Source organism: Lissotriton helveticus, chromosome 1_1 (genome assembly GCF_964261635.1).
Source record: "Lissotriton helveticus chromosome 1_1, aLisHel1.1, whole genome shotgun sequence".
Classification (NCBI taxonomy): domain Eukaryota; kingdom Metazoa; phylum Chordata; class Amphibia; order Caudata; family Salamandridae; genus Lissotriton; species Lissotriton helveticus.
Window position 1 is genome coordinate 1,083,639,151 of NC_136057.1, and position 18,409 is coordinate 1,083,657,559.

Genomic DNA, 18,409 nt, shown 5'->3' on the forward strand with positions numbered 1-18,409 from the left:
CTCTGCTCTCTCACTTTCACGCAACACAGTTCAGCACCTTTGGCTGCTGCACTGCGTTGCATGAAAAGTTAGGAAATCTGCCCCTAAATCGTGCATTTTCAAAATGCTTTCAGCCACAGACTGAGACCTCGAAGCATTATAAATAAATGGCAATATTCGACCCAACCACGATTCAGTTCTGTGACGCTCTCGACACAGACATATGCGTGCACGCTTTTCATAAATCGCGAAAAAGAAAACGTTTCCACTGACTATTTTCACTTGTTAAAAAAAAAAAAGTAAGATGTGTGTGTCTTATTTTGTATATATTTACCTGAAGGTGAAGGCCAACCAAAATGCTGCAGCACACTGTGTTGTTTTTGTTTTGCCATGTCCCCTACATTGCACTCCGGATCAGGTTTCACGTATTCTTTATGCACCTCAACTGCTTGATGACCTATGAAATACTTTGTATGAGGCAGTCATGAGGGCCCCATCTTCAACCTAGCCCAGTACAGATCAGCTGCTGCAGCGCTGGCTAAGGCACACGCCAGAAGCAGGGAGGTCTAAAGCCCTTTCAGTCCAAAAGGTGTTGCGCGCCTCTAGCACATGTATGGTGGTAGGACCCTGTCTGAGGAGAACGTCTTAGTACGGAGACCAATAGGATCCAATTTGGATGCCTTATCATTTAGCATGGCACCTATTGGAGGGTGGATATAACTTCTTCAAAAAGTGAAAGTGTATTGACTGCATTCCAGTGGCCATCTTTTTTACTGAAATGAGGGTAGATTGAGATTGGGTTCCTCTTAGAAATTCAGTGTTCACAATCTTGGGAAAGTGATGCTGATTAGTTCTTCCTGACCACAACCATTTGGTAGGTGGTTGGGATAGGGGGTAGGAATGCAGTTTCTGTTGTTCCAGATGAGGAATTTTCTAGGTAGGACTCCCTTTTTGTCTGTTGCGGATTACTGCTTCAGGAAGAATGATGATAGCCAGGTGGAGAGAGCTGAAACTTCATGATGCTCTTGTTTTAAATGCTACCATGTAGCGCCAGCATCATTGCTATCTGCTGTGAGAGCCATCGCCTTGTGCAAAGGCTGAGTGTGAAGAGTAGCCAGAAAATAACATTTGAAAGGGTACCAACCCAAACTGTTTCTGAAACCTTGGACAGTGGATTCACATCCCCTGTCTGGAAAACCTTTTTAAAAGTGGGATCCAGGCCTTTCTGCTTTGTTCCAGTTCCAAGATTTTCATAACTAATGAAAAGAGTGTTCCTTAGAATATTGAAGGACTGCTATGTGACGAGTTCTGTGTCTACTTGACAGCCTGTCTCGCGGAGCTGAGGGAACATCACCTGTAGTCTGCACTTTCTGTTGGAGGAGCTGAGGTCCTGCCTAGACTGTAAAAGTTTGCCTGCTGAGGGAGAATGCATATTTCTGGCCCTACAAAAGGAGAGACTGTCCGGAAGAGGAAGCACAATGTATTCTCAATGAGGGGAATAAGCCAAACAGAGCCAGGAGCAACACAAATGTGAAAGAGCTGCATCAGGCTCCTCAAACCTTTACTTGTGAATCACATCAAGACTTCTGCAGAGTTCAAGTCATGATTGAGACACTGGTGCTGCTGCCGATGTCTGAGACCAAGTGCTCCGTCAGTGCCGAGATGGAGCGCTGATCGGCCATGAGGCCGCAGCTGCAGTGTAACTCCACTAGATACAGATCAGGGCAAACCTATCGTACAAGCATCCCTTCTGTATCTAGTCTAGGGAGGCCACAACTGCCAAGACCAGAACAGAAGCAGAAGCTCAGGCCTGAGAATGTCAAGTTCTAAGTGAGGCTGCAGTCACAGCAGCAAAACTTCAAGAGCTGCCACAGGTGCAGGACCACTGCACGTGTCTGTCCTGCATATCTGTGGACTAAAGCACACTGTTATCTGCTGGGCTTGAGCATTGGGAAACGGTGATCAACTAAGCCGCAGACTAATGTCTGTCAAGCTAGCCTAAGACTTTGATTGAGTAACTACAAAGTGAGCTTGAACTGAACTGTTGGGGGCATCTACACCTTGGGGCTGATTTGAGAATACTCCTGAAGGGTATACGTTCCTCAAGGAAGAAGACATGCAGGATAAAGTCCATGTGGCTGATTCCCCTAATTGTGCTTTGCACTATTATATAATGCTGTGTGATTATAGTGCTTTCTTCTAAATCGATAGCTAAATACTGGTGTGTACACTACATTATTGTGCCTGTTGGGTACTGATCTCTTGTTCCCTACACTGCGTCCCTGAGAATCCTTTGACTGCTTACCCTTGCTATCCTGATAGTCAATTGTGGAAAGGGTGTACTTGGTTCAGCTTGCAGCAGAACCTTAGGAGATTGAACCCCGGGACACCAGTGGTAAACCTCTTCAACCACCACAGTTTGGAACCAGTAACCCCTCTCTACCCTGTGGCCAGGGCCAGACAGAGAACCAAATGTAACCCTTGCAAAAATTGTTCAAATCAGCCCTGCTCCCTTCCTCCTCACTCACTCATCTCTACCTTCTTTCTCTTTCCTCCCTCTATGTCCTAAAGCCCTGTGGCTTCTGTAATTAACTGGGGAAGCTGGAGAAGGTGACAAAGGCACCCCCTTCCTATAAAAACAGCCTCCAAAGGCTCTAGCCCACTGGGAACATGGCAGGTGAAAAGAACGGGCAAACCTGGGCCTGCCTGTGGCCCCCAAATGGAGGATGTTCGAAAAATTGAATGAGAAATTGGTGAGACTTGCTGGTACAGGGTCACTATTAGTTTCACAATCATTACATTGCCTTAAGCGCTACATTGCATAGTAAGTCTAGGTAAGTAGACCTAGAGTTAAGAATATATATATATATCCATCACCCAACCTCAAAATACAGAGTTGTCAGGCTGGCCAATCCGCCTATTGTGTTGGGTCATTCACCCACGTTAAATTCTTGTTGGCCTTTCTGCTGCTATTTTGTAAATGTAATCTTCATCTACTATTATTACCATTTTCAGCACTCTCAGAGCTCCGAAAATCATGCATACTCTATCCGTATATTACAAACCTAAATCGGGACAGCTTAGCTATTTAAGAATAGGATAGATTCAGAAACTTGCATATTTTGGCAGAAGCCTACAGCAAGTGGAAAATCTGCACGTTACGTATTCACCGCTCGCCCTGACAGCAGCACCTTTCTCAGCAGGTTTCACTGTGGCGCAGCGCCTCTTGCAGGCCTGCCCCTTTGACCCTGTCATCTGAAATGATTGCCTCACTTTTGTATACCCCACCCTAACAGTGCAAGCGCTGGTATTTCAGCTTCCCTCATGGCACAAGGTGACGGCTCCGTGGGCTGCTAGATCCCCGCATGCCAGTGCTCTGCGCATTGTGATGCTGGGGGTTGGGGAAAAGGGGGGTGTCAGATTTAAATCCGTTTTGTTTACCAAGCAGTGCAGACTCCTGTTCTGGCACTGCACACTGTATGTCTTATGCAACAGCAAAAGTGAACTCAACAATGTAATAGCCAAAACAAACCTGGAGAGGTGAAGATACCAATATTTTGACATAGTCAGATACATTTCCTAAAACTTGTTCTCATACCATTACTGTCTGTAAAGCTAGATGAAAATTGTGAGAAAAGACAACAGCTCAGATTAAGTTTCAAAACCAAAGCAGAGTCTGAAATTGCATGTTTCCTCCTCCGTATGGATGACAGTAAGTGGCATGTTGCTACCCCTGTTCTCAGGGGCATTAAGTCAACGGCACCAGACCTTGTAGTCTTTTCTTTACGTTCTGTAGGTGCCTTTACTTGCCCATTTTCAGGTCTCACCTTGGCAGTACGTGCGCTCTCTCTTCGAGACCTGCTGTATCTAGGATATGGGCTTGAAAAAACTCCCATCTTTTTCATTGGTTCCTGTCCTTTAGGGATGCTAGCTCTTCATTGGTGAATAAACTTGTTTTGAAATGTTGTATCCTCCAATGAGGACTGGCCCTTTTACATGTATTCTTACTGTTCAGGTTATTTATACTCAGAGAGAACTCTTTTTTTGGTTGGGCTGCGTCTTTGCTCGTTAAGTGTTCTATTTACTTGTGCAATGAAAGTTCTATTGCTCTATTTGCTGTCCCATCCGTTCATTTGATTAGTCCCTTGATCTCACCATGCCCCCCCACCCTACCTACCATATCACTGCTCCAGCCCCTCACAACACTGCTTGCCGACCCCCATTGAATTGTTGTGTTATTTTACATTTCACATTTCTAGCTTTTATTTATATAGCGCACCTATAAATATGTTGGGGGGAAATTAAACAGCTGACACCAGCCTCGAACTGGGAACCCCAGCTCCCCAGTCGGAAGCTCTCACAGCTGCGCTATATCCTTTCCTTGGCATTGTTGCAAGGTGCCGTACCATATGTGGCCAAAAGAGATCCCACAGGACACCTAGTGACAGCCTGTGGTACTGCACCCTCTCAACTCTGCTTGTTTCATGCAAGTTTGTAGGAACTAAACTTAAAGCCCTTCCCTGATTGTTGGCATGACAGAACTGCTTCTCCATTCACTTGAAATCGTGAGGAGTTGAGACGAGAACCCCACAAATGGTCTAAATCATCTTTTTATTATTTACACAATGGTTACTTTACTCTACCTTATTTTCAGGAAAGCAAGTGTACACTTATCAGTGAACTCTAACTACTTAAAGTTAAATAAAGGGATGCCTTCATAGAAAATGTAGATATGTTTTAAGCTAGTTTGAAACAAAAAAGTTGTTACTTCCCAGGTACTGCTGCTGACATGCTAACAAAGGCTTTCTCTTTTCTGTAACAACAGCACAGTTGAAGACGAAGACTTCAAGTTTTCTAGTCTGCTGTTGATAATCACGTAAACACCACAGCTATCTCGGGGCTGTCCGCACAACTACACTAAATTTACTATAAAATTTGTTTTCTTCCACATACATTAAGCAATTGTGCTTTACTTTTTTTCGTGCTAAGGTTATAAAGTGCCTTAAATATCTGAACAACACCAATAGCTCTAACTTTCAGCAAAGTGAGACCTATTGCATTGCAAATGCTTGTTCCATCTAGCAGCTGCAAACAGGAGGCTTTTGAGAGATTGATAGTGGAACAAGAGGTCACCCTTATGACATTACAGGGGCGGGGTCAAAGAGAATGTGACACCACTTTCACAACATTTTGCATGTGGAGAATCGTTGCCTTTCTCTTAAAAATTTGTTTTACTGCTACCTAAGATCCTATCACGCAAACATTAATTTAAATTTGCGATAGTCGCTTTAACCCAAAGACAGTAGCATCTGAAAATGTTGCAAGAACCTTTGACCAAGCTCAGGAAACTATGTTTTGTAGATTTAAGAACACTTCAACTACAAACAAATTGCAGTACTGTAACCTAAACTTTGTAAACCACTTGCACTGTTGTAGATATCTGCAGCATAGGGTTATCCCACATCATTTAGGGCTATTCCTCAGCTTTTTGATGAAGTGTGCTTTCCCTGGAAAAAGAGCCAAGGAGTTGCACTGCTTCTGCTGAAGGTGGTGAAAGGTATAATTTCAAGAACTTTTTGTCTCTGTATTATTTACAAAACCTTCTTCGTCAATGTGAATGAGGTCTGAAAAGATAATGAACTTAAAGATGAGTAAGACAATGTGGACATTTGAGGAAAAAGTCAGACCTTATTGGGTTTGTGATATCGTTTTGTGTTTGGAAACAGCTCCACATCGGCCTGGTAGGCTTCACTTCATGACATGTCTTAGTAAATTATATTTGGACTGATTTACCTGTAGAGAAATCTTGTGGAATTTCGAACAGAAATAAAACATGTTTGCTATTCAATGAAGATTTGTTATAACTGTACACGTTAACTGAAGTACATATTGGTTAAAAAATGTTTAACTTTTCTTTGTAGGCCTGTCTCATCCACGCGCCCTAACTAGAAAGAAAATGAAAAAGTTTAAAAGAAGACTTTCCCTGACTTTGCGAGGAAGCCAGACCATCGACGAGTCATTGTCAGAACTGGCAGAACAAATGACTATCGAAGAAAACAGCAGTAAAGATAATGGTCTGTACACACTTGTTTGTATTAAAGACATGGCAAGCAAACTGTGGATTCGAACTTTTTCAACAATTTCCATGTATTTTGCATCAGTCTGAAATGCTTTTAGTAGACTTTTCTTGTATATCTGTTATTATTGGCAATTGGACTCTCCGTAAGATTAGAAGAAATCCCTTGATTGCTTGATTGGCTGTGTTTTTCCTGTCGAACTTTATACAGCGTGCCAGCCTCTGGTTTGCCACAAGAATTAATCATTTCAACCATTATATTAAATATGTATAGCTATTAACAGTTGTCTTCTACAGTAGTGTTTCAGTCCTGGAATGATATGGCGTAACAAATATTGTTCCCATGGAGGTCAAGTCACCAGGACAACCCCAAGATTATTTTCTGAGTTGTTAGAGGTGTTCTATGTAGTCCTGAAGGGCATAATGCACGATGTTCAGGATATATACAGCAAATAATTCTATATATACTGAACCAAATAGAATGTACTTGCATGGTTATCCTGAAAATCTGACGTGGCTATAGTCCTCCCCGCCCTATGTTGGGCAGCCTTGTACATGCTTGTATCGACCTAAAATAATAAAAGTACATGGTTAGTACCTAAAATAAAGTAGACTCCATTAATATGTACTTAATGCTCTTGCTGACCCAAACAGAAAATAGCTAAAAGTACTATTTGATTATTGATGTTTGCTGATGGGCTTTTGCGTGCCCCAAAGGACTTTTTAACTGTTAATATCCTATAGATTACTTGCACGTCAGGATAGCACCGTCTCAAAACCGGATTCATTGCTATGACTATTTTAAACTGGTACTAGGTAGAACATGCCTTGTAAGTCTCAATTCATTACACATATCATTCACAAGACCTGTATTTATTTTTCATTCAAGAATTTAGGTTGGTATTGTATGATCCCATTTATGTTTGCATGTGAAATATAGGTGACAAAATAAATCTAAATGCCACTGTTTGCTTTCTCTTTGTTTTGTATGCTCCCTCTTGACTCCTTCGTGGGTATGACCATCCTGCAGAACCGATTGTCAAGAATGGAAGGCCTCCAACTTCCCACAGTATGCACTCGTTCCTCCATCAATATGCTGGATCATTCAAGAAGCCCCCTCTGCGGAGACCACACAGTGTTATTGGGGGCAGCCTCGGCTCTTTCATGGCAATGCCAAGAAATGGTAGCAGACTTGGTAAGTTGTTTTATTTTTAAGGTTATCAATACATAATTGCTAAGCAGAAACATTAATATCCCTAGTTCTTGTGTTCAAAGATTCAACAACAGAACTACTGTTGCAATGTTACCATCACTGAGTTGAGCGCTCAGCAAGAGTCATTAAGTGCATGCACTTCCACATGCAACTGCTTTGTGCGTTTCTTTCAAAAGGATGGCTAAATGAGCTTGGAAGAGTTTTAAAAACTGGCATAGGTCATTATGTGTTAGTGTGCCAAAGGACGACAGTCTAAAATGTAAAGATAAAGAAGGAAACGGGAAGAGGGAAACAGAGGTCGAGGATCACCCTCCTCATATACAGTGTCACAATCAAGAGAGAGTCAACCTCGAGTCATCTACGGTGGGCCCACTGATTATGTGGGAAAAACCCTCCTTTTCCCACAACAGATGAGATTTGTTTAATAAAGGCTGAAAATGAAGTAACACATTTTAAAATGAATTAAAACATTGATGTGCGAATGTTTATAATCTGGGGAGGCAAAATAACTAATTGGTCCCACTAACTAAAGGAACTCCATAGGATCTCATCATTGAGACCCATTTTATGTGTCTGGTCTATACACCCAGCATTGTTCTCTTTCAAAGAGGGTACTCTCTGAGTTGCTACTGTTTTCCAATTGTTGGGGTACGTGGCTGAAACTAGTTGATCAATCTTAAGGACCAAGGAGTGATAGTAACTTCAACTAGCCTGTTTTCCTCCGTTTTTAACCTTGTCAGATGAACCCTTGAATAAATACTGATTTGGACGACTCCTAGGCAATTTTAAAGATCACCTCATATAGAACCCACACCCTTTTCCTTAGAAAGCGCTCCCTTGTAAGGAAAGAGGTCCCAGCATGCCCTGAACCTCAGAAGGTAAGAAAGAACTTGATGATGAAGCACGTCAGTGGATAACATTCGGTGAGTGAGAGTTCCTTTAAGAAAAGGTCTTCCCCTTGTATTCAGTGGACCCACCCTAGATGACCCTAGATGACTATAGGTCGACTCTCTCTTGATTGTGACCAAGGAAGACAGTCCTCATGTAGTATTGGTTGTTGAAAACAGCTCATATGCAGGCAGTTTCCAGGCATTTCAACATGTCGAGAGTCTGCATGCAGGAAGACGAAGGGCTAACAGCGAAATTAAGTCTTTGGGATTCAAACTGATCCCAATCTATTGATTGTCTAAAAGCATTGGGCACTTTGAGGAGTTGTAGCTGTAATCAGGCAAAGATCCAGCAGTGAAATTATGAGGCACTGCTGACCGTTCTGGGCGCCGCTGAAGTAATAAAGGTCTGGATGAATTGAGCGTGGGAACATCAACGACCCCAACCTGTGATGCATTCAAAGTTTTTTTTTCCTTTTTAAAAAATCTGCTCACCTCCCCAATTCTACCATAATCCCCTTTTCCGTGTGTAGGTTTTGTTTCATACACATACACCCATGTTACTTTTTTTGAACCACATCTTTTTTTTGTCTGGACGCGTGGCAGAGTGACGAAGGCAGCACCCAGTATATATGCCTACCCCGCATACTCCTCTACCTGTTTTCTTAAAAATCTTCTTAAAAATGAGTTTCTAATTTGCAGCAACATGGGCCAAATAAACAACAAATGAACCCTTAACTGCCTTTCAAAGCCTGCCAGTACCGTTTTTGTAATGCAAATATCTCAAACTACTGAACATATTTACTAGCAGCCACAAAACTGCCTCTGTAAAAATACACCGTCATGTCAAATTTGGTGCAATTCATTTAAACAATTTTTCCTGTAGCAGAGAGAAAAAAAATGGGATTTAAAATAGGAAACACCACTTATAAATTTCACCACATAGCTTTGTTAACTTTTTGCCCTCTTGACTGATAGGCGCCACATTTGTCACGAAGCTATTATTAGCTAATCTGAAAAGTTTAAAATGGAAGTCTGGATTTAACCATGAGTACAGCATATTCATCACTAACTCTATAAGTCATATATAGTACCTCAAGTGCTGTTAAAAACGCTGTTCACTATTTTATGTGTCATTATTTAAGTAAGAAGGCATAAGCAACATTTTGCGTAAATATCGCTGCCTGTTCATTGCAGGGGAAACATAAGTACAGCTGATAGTTGTGAAGTGTGCAGCAAGTAGGCCTACTCTCCAGATGGCGTGACACCTTCTGAGTAACTTTACTGCATAGGGTAATTTTTCTAAATTCCAGTTCTACTCTGAATTCTTTAGTATTTCTAGTATGCGCCAGATGCAGTTGTCTACTGTGCTTGTAAGCATTTGTTGCAAATATCAGTATGACTTTTTGATGTGCGGAGGGTGTGATGCTTACTGCCTCACATAATTACAGCACAAGTTTTACAGTACATCGTATAGCATGAAGAAGTGGTGTAGCCATTGTTTACTAATGTACTCATACAATGGACAAATGACGCTGAAAGGATTTCCTGTCTCCAAAGAAAGGTCATTGTACACGTCATACTTTTATCCACACTTCTCTTAAACCACCTTTTGTCCTGCAGCCAAAGGAAAAGTCACCATGTCTAAATTAGCAATACTCCAAGCATAACCCATGGCACTGGTATTCAAGCATGTTAAACTTTGGTGAATGATAGAGTTAAAGTTATAAACATATCTTGCCATTGATGTCTACTTATTATCCAAAGGGTATATGTAGCAATCCACTCCCAATAGTGAGATTTAATAAAATAAAAGCGAGACTTTCTAAAAATTGGGACACTGTCACATATGTGATATAAATTTAGTTTCTTTAATACACTCTTAATGGCCTTATACTTGAGGGGGGTTGAGCTCGAGGGCTGCTTATCTGATATTATAGTGTTTCTCAATAGTTCCAGCACTTAGCAAAAATAATTAATGAATTGTTGTAATCTTTAATGACATTTTCCCTTGGCAAGTCATTTCATGTTTTGTGGCAGCTGAATTAACGCATATATGAACACAGGGCTGTGTACCAGCCCCGCAGACTGCTCCTCATGCTTTCCAGAAGCATCACTCTCTGGCTGGGAGTTGCTGTCTTAATCATCTTTGTGATTAAGCATTGTACTTCCTCAAAAGGTTTATTATCAGGAAGTAGGTTTTCTCTGAAAATATTGTCTTGCTCAAACTATTTTCTAGAACCTGTTTGCGTCAATGTTGGTAAAGTTTAGTGGTAGTATGAGGTTGAAGCGTAGCTGAGAAAGCTGTGTACATCCTTGTACATTGATACATGAAATAAACTACTTCGAACCTAACATTCGAATACGTCGTTACTACAATCCCCTATGGCAGTAGTAGGTAACGGCAGTGCTGGTGTTAAGGATGTTGTTGGGAGAATTACCCACAACAGGTATACCGTAGACCAGAAAAATACAACCACACTGAACATAGACAACTAAAAGGTGGTTTGGAAGGCTGATCACAGAAGGGCCACAGCACGGAGCAGTGGAAGAGTACAGACAGTTGACCAGCTGCTACAGGAGTGGGAGTACTGAGCACTTGGCATATAGCAAAAACATTCCCAATGTTCCAGTTGCGGTGTTGGCATTTTGTGTGGGTATGCAAGAAAACAAATAATGGGTCCACGGTGAAGTATGTAGCTGACACTGCTGATACTGATAGTAAAGATTGTGCACTCAGTATCGGTGGTAAAGGAGGCATGTGTAGTCTGACTTAAGGTTTGGGGAATAAGCCTGTATGTGGAATAAGGATAGTTGGGGTGAATGTGCTTATTGTGGAATACTCTGGATCGGCATACCCAATTGTAGCTAAAGAGGCTCTGAGGAATGCATTTGTGCAAATAATCAGTGAAACTTTGCAACTACCAGATATTTACTGTGATAGCATGACTGGTGAACGTATTCTTATGCTAGGACATAGAACAGTTACCTTTGAGTTTAAGTACCAGATAGGTAAAATATCCAAGACGTTTGATTTGGAAGCAAGGAAATCGAAGCTATAAGCAAAACAAAAAGTGGGACATTGAAGGACGGAGCTTCAGAATGCAATAACACATTTATGAGAAGGATGGTCCGTTAAAAGAGTAATGAATGGCAGGAAGACAGTTAACTGGGATGTTAGAAACTAGTTGACCGAAGAAGATGATTCGTTTGAGAAATGGCAAGGTGGTTCTATCGGGGGCATTTAAGAACATGATGTTGCAATTATGTTGGGAATGGCACATCAGCACTGACAAAAGGAAAAGTAGGATGAAAGACACAGACTAGCGGCCTGATATGGATACAGAAATTGAACTATGTGTGAGAGGTTGTATAAAGTGTGAAAGATCGGATAACTCACAGGTCACACGTAAACCACCTTTTCCCCCAAATTAGTTGCCGAAGTATGCTGTGGGAGACATTAGAGGGGGACCCCTATAGGACCTATCCCAGAGGCCAAAGGCATGTTGATATATATTATTGTGAGTTATACTACTTTTCTAAACTACTGGAGTTGAAAGTTATGGAAAAAACAGGGACCGTGTTGAGGGTTTTAGATGAGGCATTCCCAAGATAGGGGTTACCTGAGATGATAGTAAACGATAATGGGGTGCAGTTTAAGTGAGCCTGCATTGAGAATTTTCTCTGGGGTAAGGGTGTAATCCATAGCACCAATAATATACCACTGCCCCAATAGTAATAGAGCCATTGTGAGATTTTATAGACAAATAAAGGGGGTTATCCATTTGGTTAAATGTAGCAAAAACTGATGTGAGAGTGAGGTGAACAGAATGGTATGGCCATAAAGTGTGACCAAATACAGCCTGTTTGTCAACATGAGTAGTAGAACACCATTTACTAAAGACATTTTAGGTTGACTGTCAAGGGCTAGACTTACAACGAGGTCACCTAAGATGGTTAGAGAAACCATTAAGATGGTAAAATCAATATTTAAGCATTATTGTTACTGCCGACATGGTATTAGGAATGCTAATTTGAAGGAAGGAGTATAATTGCGCGACATAAGAGGTACAAAAGTGAGCAAGGGTCAGTGTGTCTTTTTATATCTTTAAAAGTCATTAGGGTTTTGGTAGATGCTACTGAACTCAGCAATAGGAAGGTATGGCACATGAACCGGTTAGCACGATGTAAAGAGGGAATTAGTAACAAGGTCAGCAGAGAATTTAAAAAGAGGAGTAAATTGTGTTGGTTAGAGGAAGAGCACAGGCAAGGAATGTAATGTGCATTGCAAGAGGAGTAGGATGTGCATTGCAAGAGCAGCATGATATTGAAGCTACAGAACATACTTTGTCACAAGCCCCTGATAATGTGGTGAGTGATGTACCAGTGGGGCACCCTGACGCTGGAGTATTTGGTGGGCAACTGGATTTCCCTTCCATTTGTTGAGAGTCTGGGACTTGTGTGGAATAGGAGGAAACCCAATAATGAACAATGACTGAGAATCCCTTAAAGAAAGATATGGACAAACCATCATTACATTTAAGAAGACCACAGGCCTGATTTGGTGTTTGGTGGACATTGTTTTGTGAGATATGATGGTCCACCTGTTTCTAAATAGAGCAGGTGGACCGTCAGTTTGATTTACAGGATTCTCCACCTGATGGACTTGGATCCATCAATCTTAGTATATCAGATCGCCTGCCCTATTTAAAGCAAATGGTCTGATGTACTTCTTTTTTCTCTTGCGGACTGCCAAGAAAAGACAGGCAGCCCAAAGAGAAAAACAAAAAGAAAACTGGCTCCCATGAGCTGGAAGAAAAATCCCACGGCTTCAAGGTACTTTTTTTTGTTTTATAAAAACAAACTCCTGTAAAACAAAAAAACGTTTTGTGGAGTGAGCGCATGAAACATGGAGTTTGCTCAGCAAACTTTAAATGCCATGGTGGCAGCTCCTCTGAACGCATAGCGAAAGATCTTCACAAAGCAGGCCGAAGTCAGTATTTGGCAGTGGAGGATATTGCCTCCATTTCCGTGGTGGACAGCGGGCCTAAATCTGGCTGTTTGTGGTTAATTGAGGTGATTTTGTATTCTTGTAGGTATAGTGTGTACATTTCTCCTTAGTATTCTTTATATTGTGCACACGTGCTTCATCTTCTACAAATTGTACATTTGAAGTTTGCTTTAGCTATCATTGTAATATTTTACTCATGGTTCAGAGAGAGAGAGGAGAGAGAGAGGAGAGAGAGAGAGAGAGAGAGAGAGAGAGAGAGAGAGGAGAGAGAGAGAGAGAGAGAGAGAGAGAGAGAGAGAGAGAGAGAGAGAGAGAGAGAGAGAGAGAGAGAGAGAGAGAGAGAGAGAGAGAGAGAGAGAGAGAGAGAGAGAGAGAGAGAGAGAGAGAGAGAGAGAGAGAGAGAGAGAGAGAGAGAGAGAGAGAGAGAGAGAGAGAGAGAGAGAGAGAGAGAGAGAGAGAGAGAGAGAGAGAGAGAGAGAGAGAGAGAGATAGATAGATAGATAGATAGATAGATAGATAGATAGATGTTTGTTTCTATGCATCCACTTCCAATGTTCCACATTAGGTAAAGCTCACCCTAGAGCCACGTGTTTTTCTGTACGAGAGCTAAAAAGGCAGCATAACATAAGCCAGATATAAATACAGTGTTTGCAAGAGTCTTTAATTTTCAAAATGTTTCAAATGTCCTACTTCCTCTTTTGCTTCCCAACTCACTTCTGGAGCTGTTGATTTTGGCAGTCTTGAGTTTTAGTAACTGGAATTTAGTGAGCTTAAAAACGTACAGCGTGCAGGTCATAGGTCATTTAGAAGGACTAGACCTGCTCACCAACTCAGGAACCAGCAAAATCCCTGTGGTTAAGTTTCGATCGCAACTTCATGCTGAATGTAATATAAATGCAACTGTGTGCAAACCCATTGATTTAGGATATTAAATTACCTTAACTTTTTAGGTTGAGCCTAGCAGCGCACACACACTGCTCTGCAAGGCATGGTGTATTCAGTACATATGTTAAAGCCGGCCCATTGCTTGTCATTGGTTGTTCCGGGTACCTTTCTAAATTCTTTACTATTGAATAGCAAATCGTGCCCATTTGTCTCTCCTTTTGGTCTGTTGTTCCCTCCCATAGCAACTGGCCCTGTTACAGGGCTCATTTTGCTTCTGTCCATTTCAGTTCATTTTGCGCACTATTTTCTCCGATTGCCTGCCTCATGTTCTGGAAATATTGCCAAAGTGAGCAGCTGACTAGTGTTACTGCTTCCCCCTCCACCCACCATTTCTCAGTGTGTTCTCCACTTCACACCTTAGCTTTCATTTATGCTCTACAGAGTATGGGTCACTGAAGATCGAGTTGAGCAGTCACACAGTTAGAATGTTAGAAATTTGTCTTTAGTCGCTAGCTCCCTTTCACCCAATCTTTCGTTTTTAGCATTAATCATTTTTCACTCGCTCCCTTTCTGTAAACGGCTGTAAATCTTGTTCTTTATCTGATCACAGATGTAGCAGCTGCGTCTCTGTTCCCAGTGGTAATCCCCCTTTTTTAGTCCTCTAGGCAGTGCTGCAGCTGCGTCTCTGTTCCTTGTGGTAATTTCCCTTTCTTAGTCCTCTAGGCAGTGCTGCTAGCTGCTCCTCTGGTCCCAGTGGTAATCAGTCATTAGTAGTTGTCCAGACAGTGCTGCAGCTGCTTTTCTGGTTCCTGTAGTAATTCCTCATTCTTAGTTCCCTAGGCAGTGCTGATAGCTGCTTCTATGGTCTCAGTGATAATTCCTCTTGCTTAGTCCTCTAGCTAGGGATACTGCTGCCTCTCTTATCCCAGTGGTAATTTCTCATTCTAAGTCCTCTATACAGTGCTGCTGCTGCCTCTCTGATCCCAGTGATAAATTCCTCATTCTGAGTCCTCTATACAGTGCTGCTAGCTGCTTCTCTGGTCCCCTCGGTAATTCCTCATTCTAGTCCTCTAGGCAGTGCTGCAGCTGTGTCTCTCGCCATAATGGTAATTCCATATTCTTTGTCCTCTAGCCAGTGCTGCTAGCTGCTTCTCTGATCCTAGTGGTAATTAGTCATTCTTTGTCATCTAGACAGTGCTGCAGCTGCTTCTCTGGTCCCAGTGGCAATTCCTCATCCTCAGTCCTCTAATCAGTGCTACAGCTACCCCTGTTCAGAGAGGTAATTGCTCATTCTTAGTCCTCTAGCCAGTGCTGTTAGCATGTTCTCCGGTCCCAGTGGAAATTCTGTAGTCTAAATCTTATGGGTAGCGCTACAGCTGCTTCTTTGGTCCCAGTGGTAATTCCTCATTCTTAATTCTCTAGGCAATGCTGCTAGCTGCTTTTCTGGTCATGTTGGTAATTCCTCATTTTAAGTCCTCTAGGCAGTATTAGCTGCTACTCTAGACCCATCATTAATTCCTCATTCTAAGTCCTCTAGGCAGTGCTGCTAGCTGCTCCCAGTGGTAATTACTCATTCTTAGTCCTCTAAACAGAGCTGATAGCTGCTACTATAGTCCATGTGGTAATTCCTCTTGCTTAGTCCTCTAGATAGTGCTGCAGCTGCTTCTCTGGTCCTAGTGGTAATTTCACATTCTAAGTCCTCTAGATAGTGCTCAGCGGCTTCTCTGGTCCCAGTGGTAATTCCTCATTCTTAGTCCTCTATACAGTGCTGCTAGCTGCTTCTCTGATCCTAATGGTAATACTTCATTCTTGGTTGTCTAGACAGTGCTGCTGCTGCTTCTCTGGTCCCAGTGGTAATTCCTCATGCTAAGCCTTTTAGACAGGGCTGCTAGCTACTATGCTGGTCTTGTCGCTAATTCCTCGTTCTAAGTCTTCAAGACAATGCTGCTAGCTGCTACTCTGGTCCCGTCGGTAATTCCTAATTCAAAGTCCTCTAAATGGTGTGGCTAGCTGCTTCTCTGCTCTCATCTGTAATTCCTCATTCTAAGTCCTGTACACCGTGCTGCAGCTGCTTCTCTGGTCTGATGGTAACTCTCACATTTTAAGTCTTAAGTGCGGTGCTGTAGCTGTGCCTCTGTTCCCAGTGGTAATTCCTCATTCTTAGTCCTCTAGGCAGTGCTGCTAGCTGCTTCTCTGGCCCCGTCGGTAATTCCTCATTCTAAGTCCTCTAGACAGTGCTGCTAGCAGTTGCGTGGCCTTATCGGTAATTCCTCATTTTAAGTCCTCTAGTCAGTGCTGCAGCTGCATCTTTGGTCCTGTCAGTAATTCCTCATTCTAAGTCTTCTAGTCGGTGCTGCAGCTGCATCTTTGGTCCTGTCAGTAATTCTTCATTCTAAGTCCTCTAGACAGTGCTGCTAGGAGCTGCTCTGGCCGCATCGGTAATTCCTCATTCTAATTCCTTTAGTCAGTGCTGCAGCTGCATCTTTTGACCTGTCAGTAATTCCTCATTCTAAGTTCTCTAGACAGTGCTTCTAGCAGCTGCTGTGGCCTCATCGGTAATTCCTCATTCTAAGTCCTCTAGACCGTGCTGCTAGCGTATGTGGTGAAAGAATTGAAGACAATTAGTATTATATCCAATAAACTAGATGTTTATTCGATTAACAGGACCCACGACAGCTTCAAGCAGGAACTAGGCAAGAAGTGTCCTGAGATCTCCACATTCTAGAATCCCTTACATAATGACAGATAAATGACATAGATAAAGTTCTATACTGAGCTGCATCTTTGGTCCTGTCAGTAATTCCTCATTCTAAGTCCTCTAGAGAGTGCTGCTAGCTGCTTCTCTGGTCCCATCAGTAATTCCTCATTCGAAGTTCTCTACACAGTGCCGCTACCTGCTTCTCTGGTCTCATCTGTAATTCCTTATTCTAAGTCCTATAGACAGTGCTGCAGCTGCTTCTCTGGTCCCAGTGGTAATTCCTCATTCTGAGTTGTCTAAGTAGTGCTGCAGCTGTGTCTTTGTTCATACATCAACTACACTCCAAACCAAAACACATAGTTAAAAGACATTGTCATTTACATTGCCAATAGCTCTAACTCTGATAAATGCGAGGTCTATTGCATTGCAAATGCTTGTTGTTTTGTTTCTCATACCTACTGCAAAAGTGTTTTAAACCTTTGAACAAGTACTGCATTATGACAGCACCATTCTAGAACATGTCACAGAACAGCTGTTGTGATGTAATCCTTCTTAGGCAAGCTGATGTATGCTTTCTTAGCATTTGTGTGAGGGCCGTAGCATGATTAACTTGGCGATATTCAACAGGACACACCTACATTTTTCACCTTTGATGGTTTCTAAACGGTTTTCTCTATATATTCACATATAGAACAATATAATTAATGTTCACCTTTGTTTTTAGTGCCTTTGTGTTTGTTGTATTCTGCTATGGATGAACTTTGTCTGACATTAGCATAGTTGTTATGGAAATAAAATACTCACATTTTTGTTGCAGACATTGTACATGAAAACCTCAAAATGGGATCAGATGGTGAAAGTGACCAAGCTTCCGGGACATCATCTGATGAAGTCCAATCTCCAACCGGAGTTTGTTTGAGAAACCGGATACACAGACGCATCTCAATGGAGGTAATTAGTTCTCTCGTGTGGTTTACTAACATGGTTATGATGCCTTGTTGCCAAGCGTCTGTATTTTGCTACTAGATACGGGTAACCCATTTCAGGAAGCGAGGGAAAAGAGGTCTCAAAGGCAATAATACTGTGGTTATCTTAGAGAATGCCCTCTCCTCCCCCAGAACGTCGCCAAAATTACTTTAAGTATTACATCAACGTTAACATTACTTTACCCTGTTAGCGTTAATGTTGTAAATAGGATTGCCACAGATGACAAGATACTTCCAGTTGATTACATGTAGATTTATTGTAGGACACAGCCAAGCACACAACCTCGCCAGCTGACCAGACCACCAACTGACACTAGTGGAATCCTCCAGGTAGAAGTCAGAACATACATAGGCATTGTGGTAGACAGAGAACAAGAAAACACAAAGAAAGGACTAAGACAAAAGACAACCATATTACATGAAGAATCAATGTACAACAGTTAACAACTTCAGCATGAAAGGTTGAAATAAACGTATAACCAGTTTCCCTTCATTTATTAATGGAGTGCACCTGCTAAAATGGTAAAATGTTTAATGTTTCATTAAAGGGGTTCGTCAAAGTTCGTTTTTTTTCCCTTTTCCTTCTTTCTAAGAGATGATGTCTTTCTCTAGACAGTACTGGTTTCCATGCTCTTCCTTTATCATTTAAAAAAAACTATTTTAGATTTGCTTTA

General features: G+C 41.9%; 1 protein-coding gene across 2 annotated transcripts in view; it reads left to right on the forward strand.

Annotated features, from left to right (window-relative positions):
• Positions 1-18,409, forward strand: part of CDK17 (cyclin dependent kinase 17) — a 529,501-nt gene that overhangs the window by 365,948 nt on the left and 145,144 nt on the right. For both annotated transcript variants that reach the window (XM_078678048.1, XM_078678059.1), the window contains exons 3-5: positions 5,901-6,053; positions 7,086-7,250; positions 17,567-17,700. In XM_078678048.1, the coding sequence (XP_078534174.1) occupies positions 5,936-6,053; positions 7,086-7,250; positions 17,567-17,700 (417 nt within the window). In that variant the 5' untranslated portion in view covers positions 5,901-5,935. The remainder of the gene's footprint in view (positions 1-5,900; positions 6,054-7,085; positions 7,251-17,566; positions 17,701-18,409) is intronic.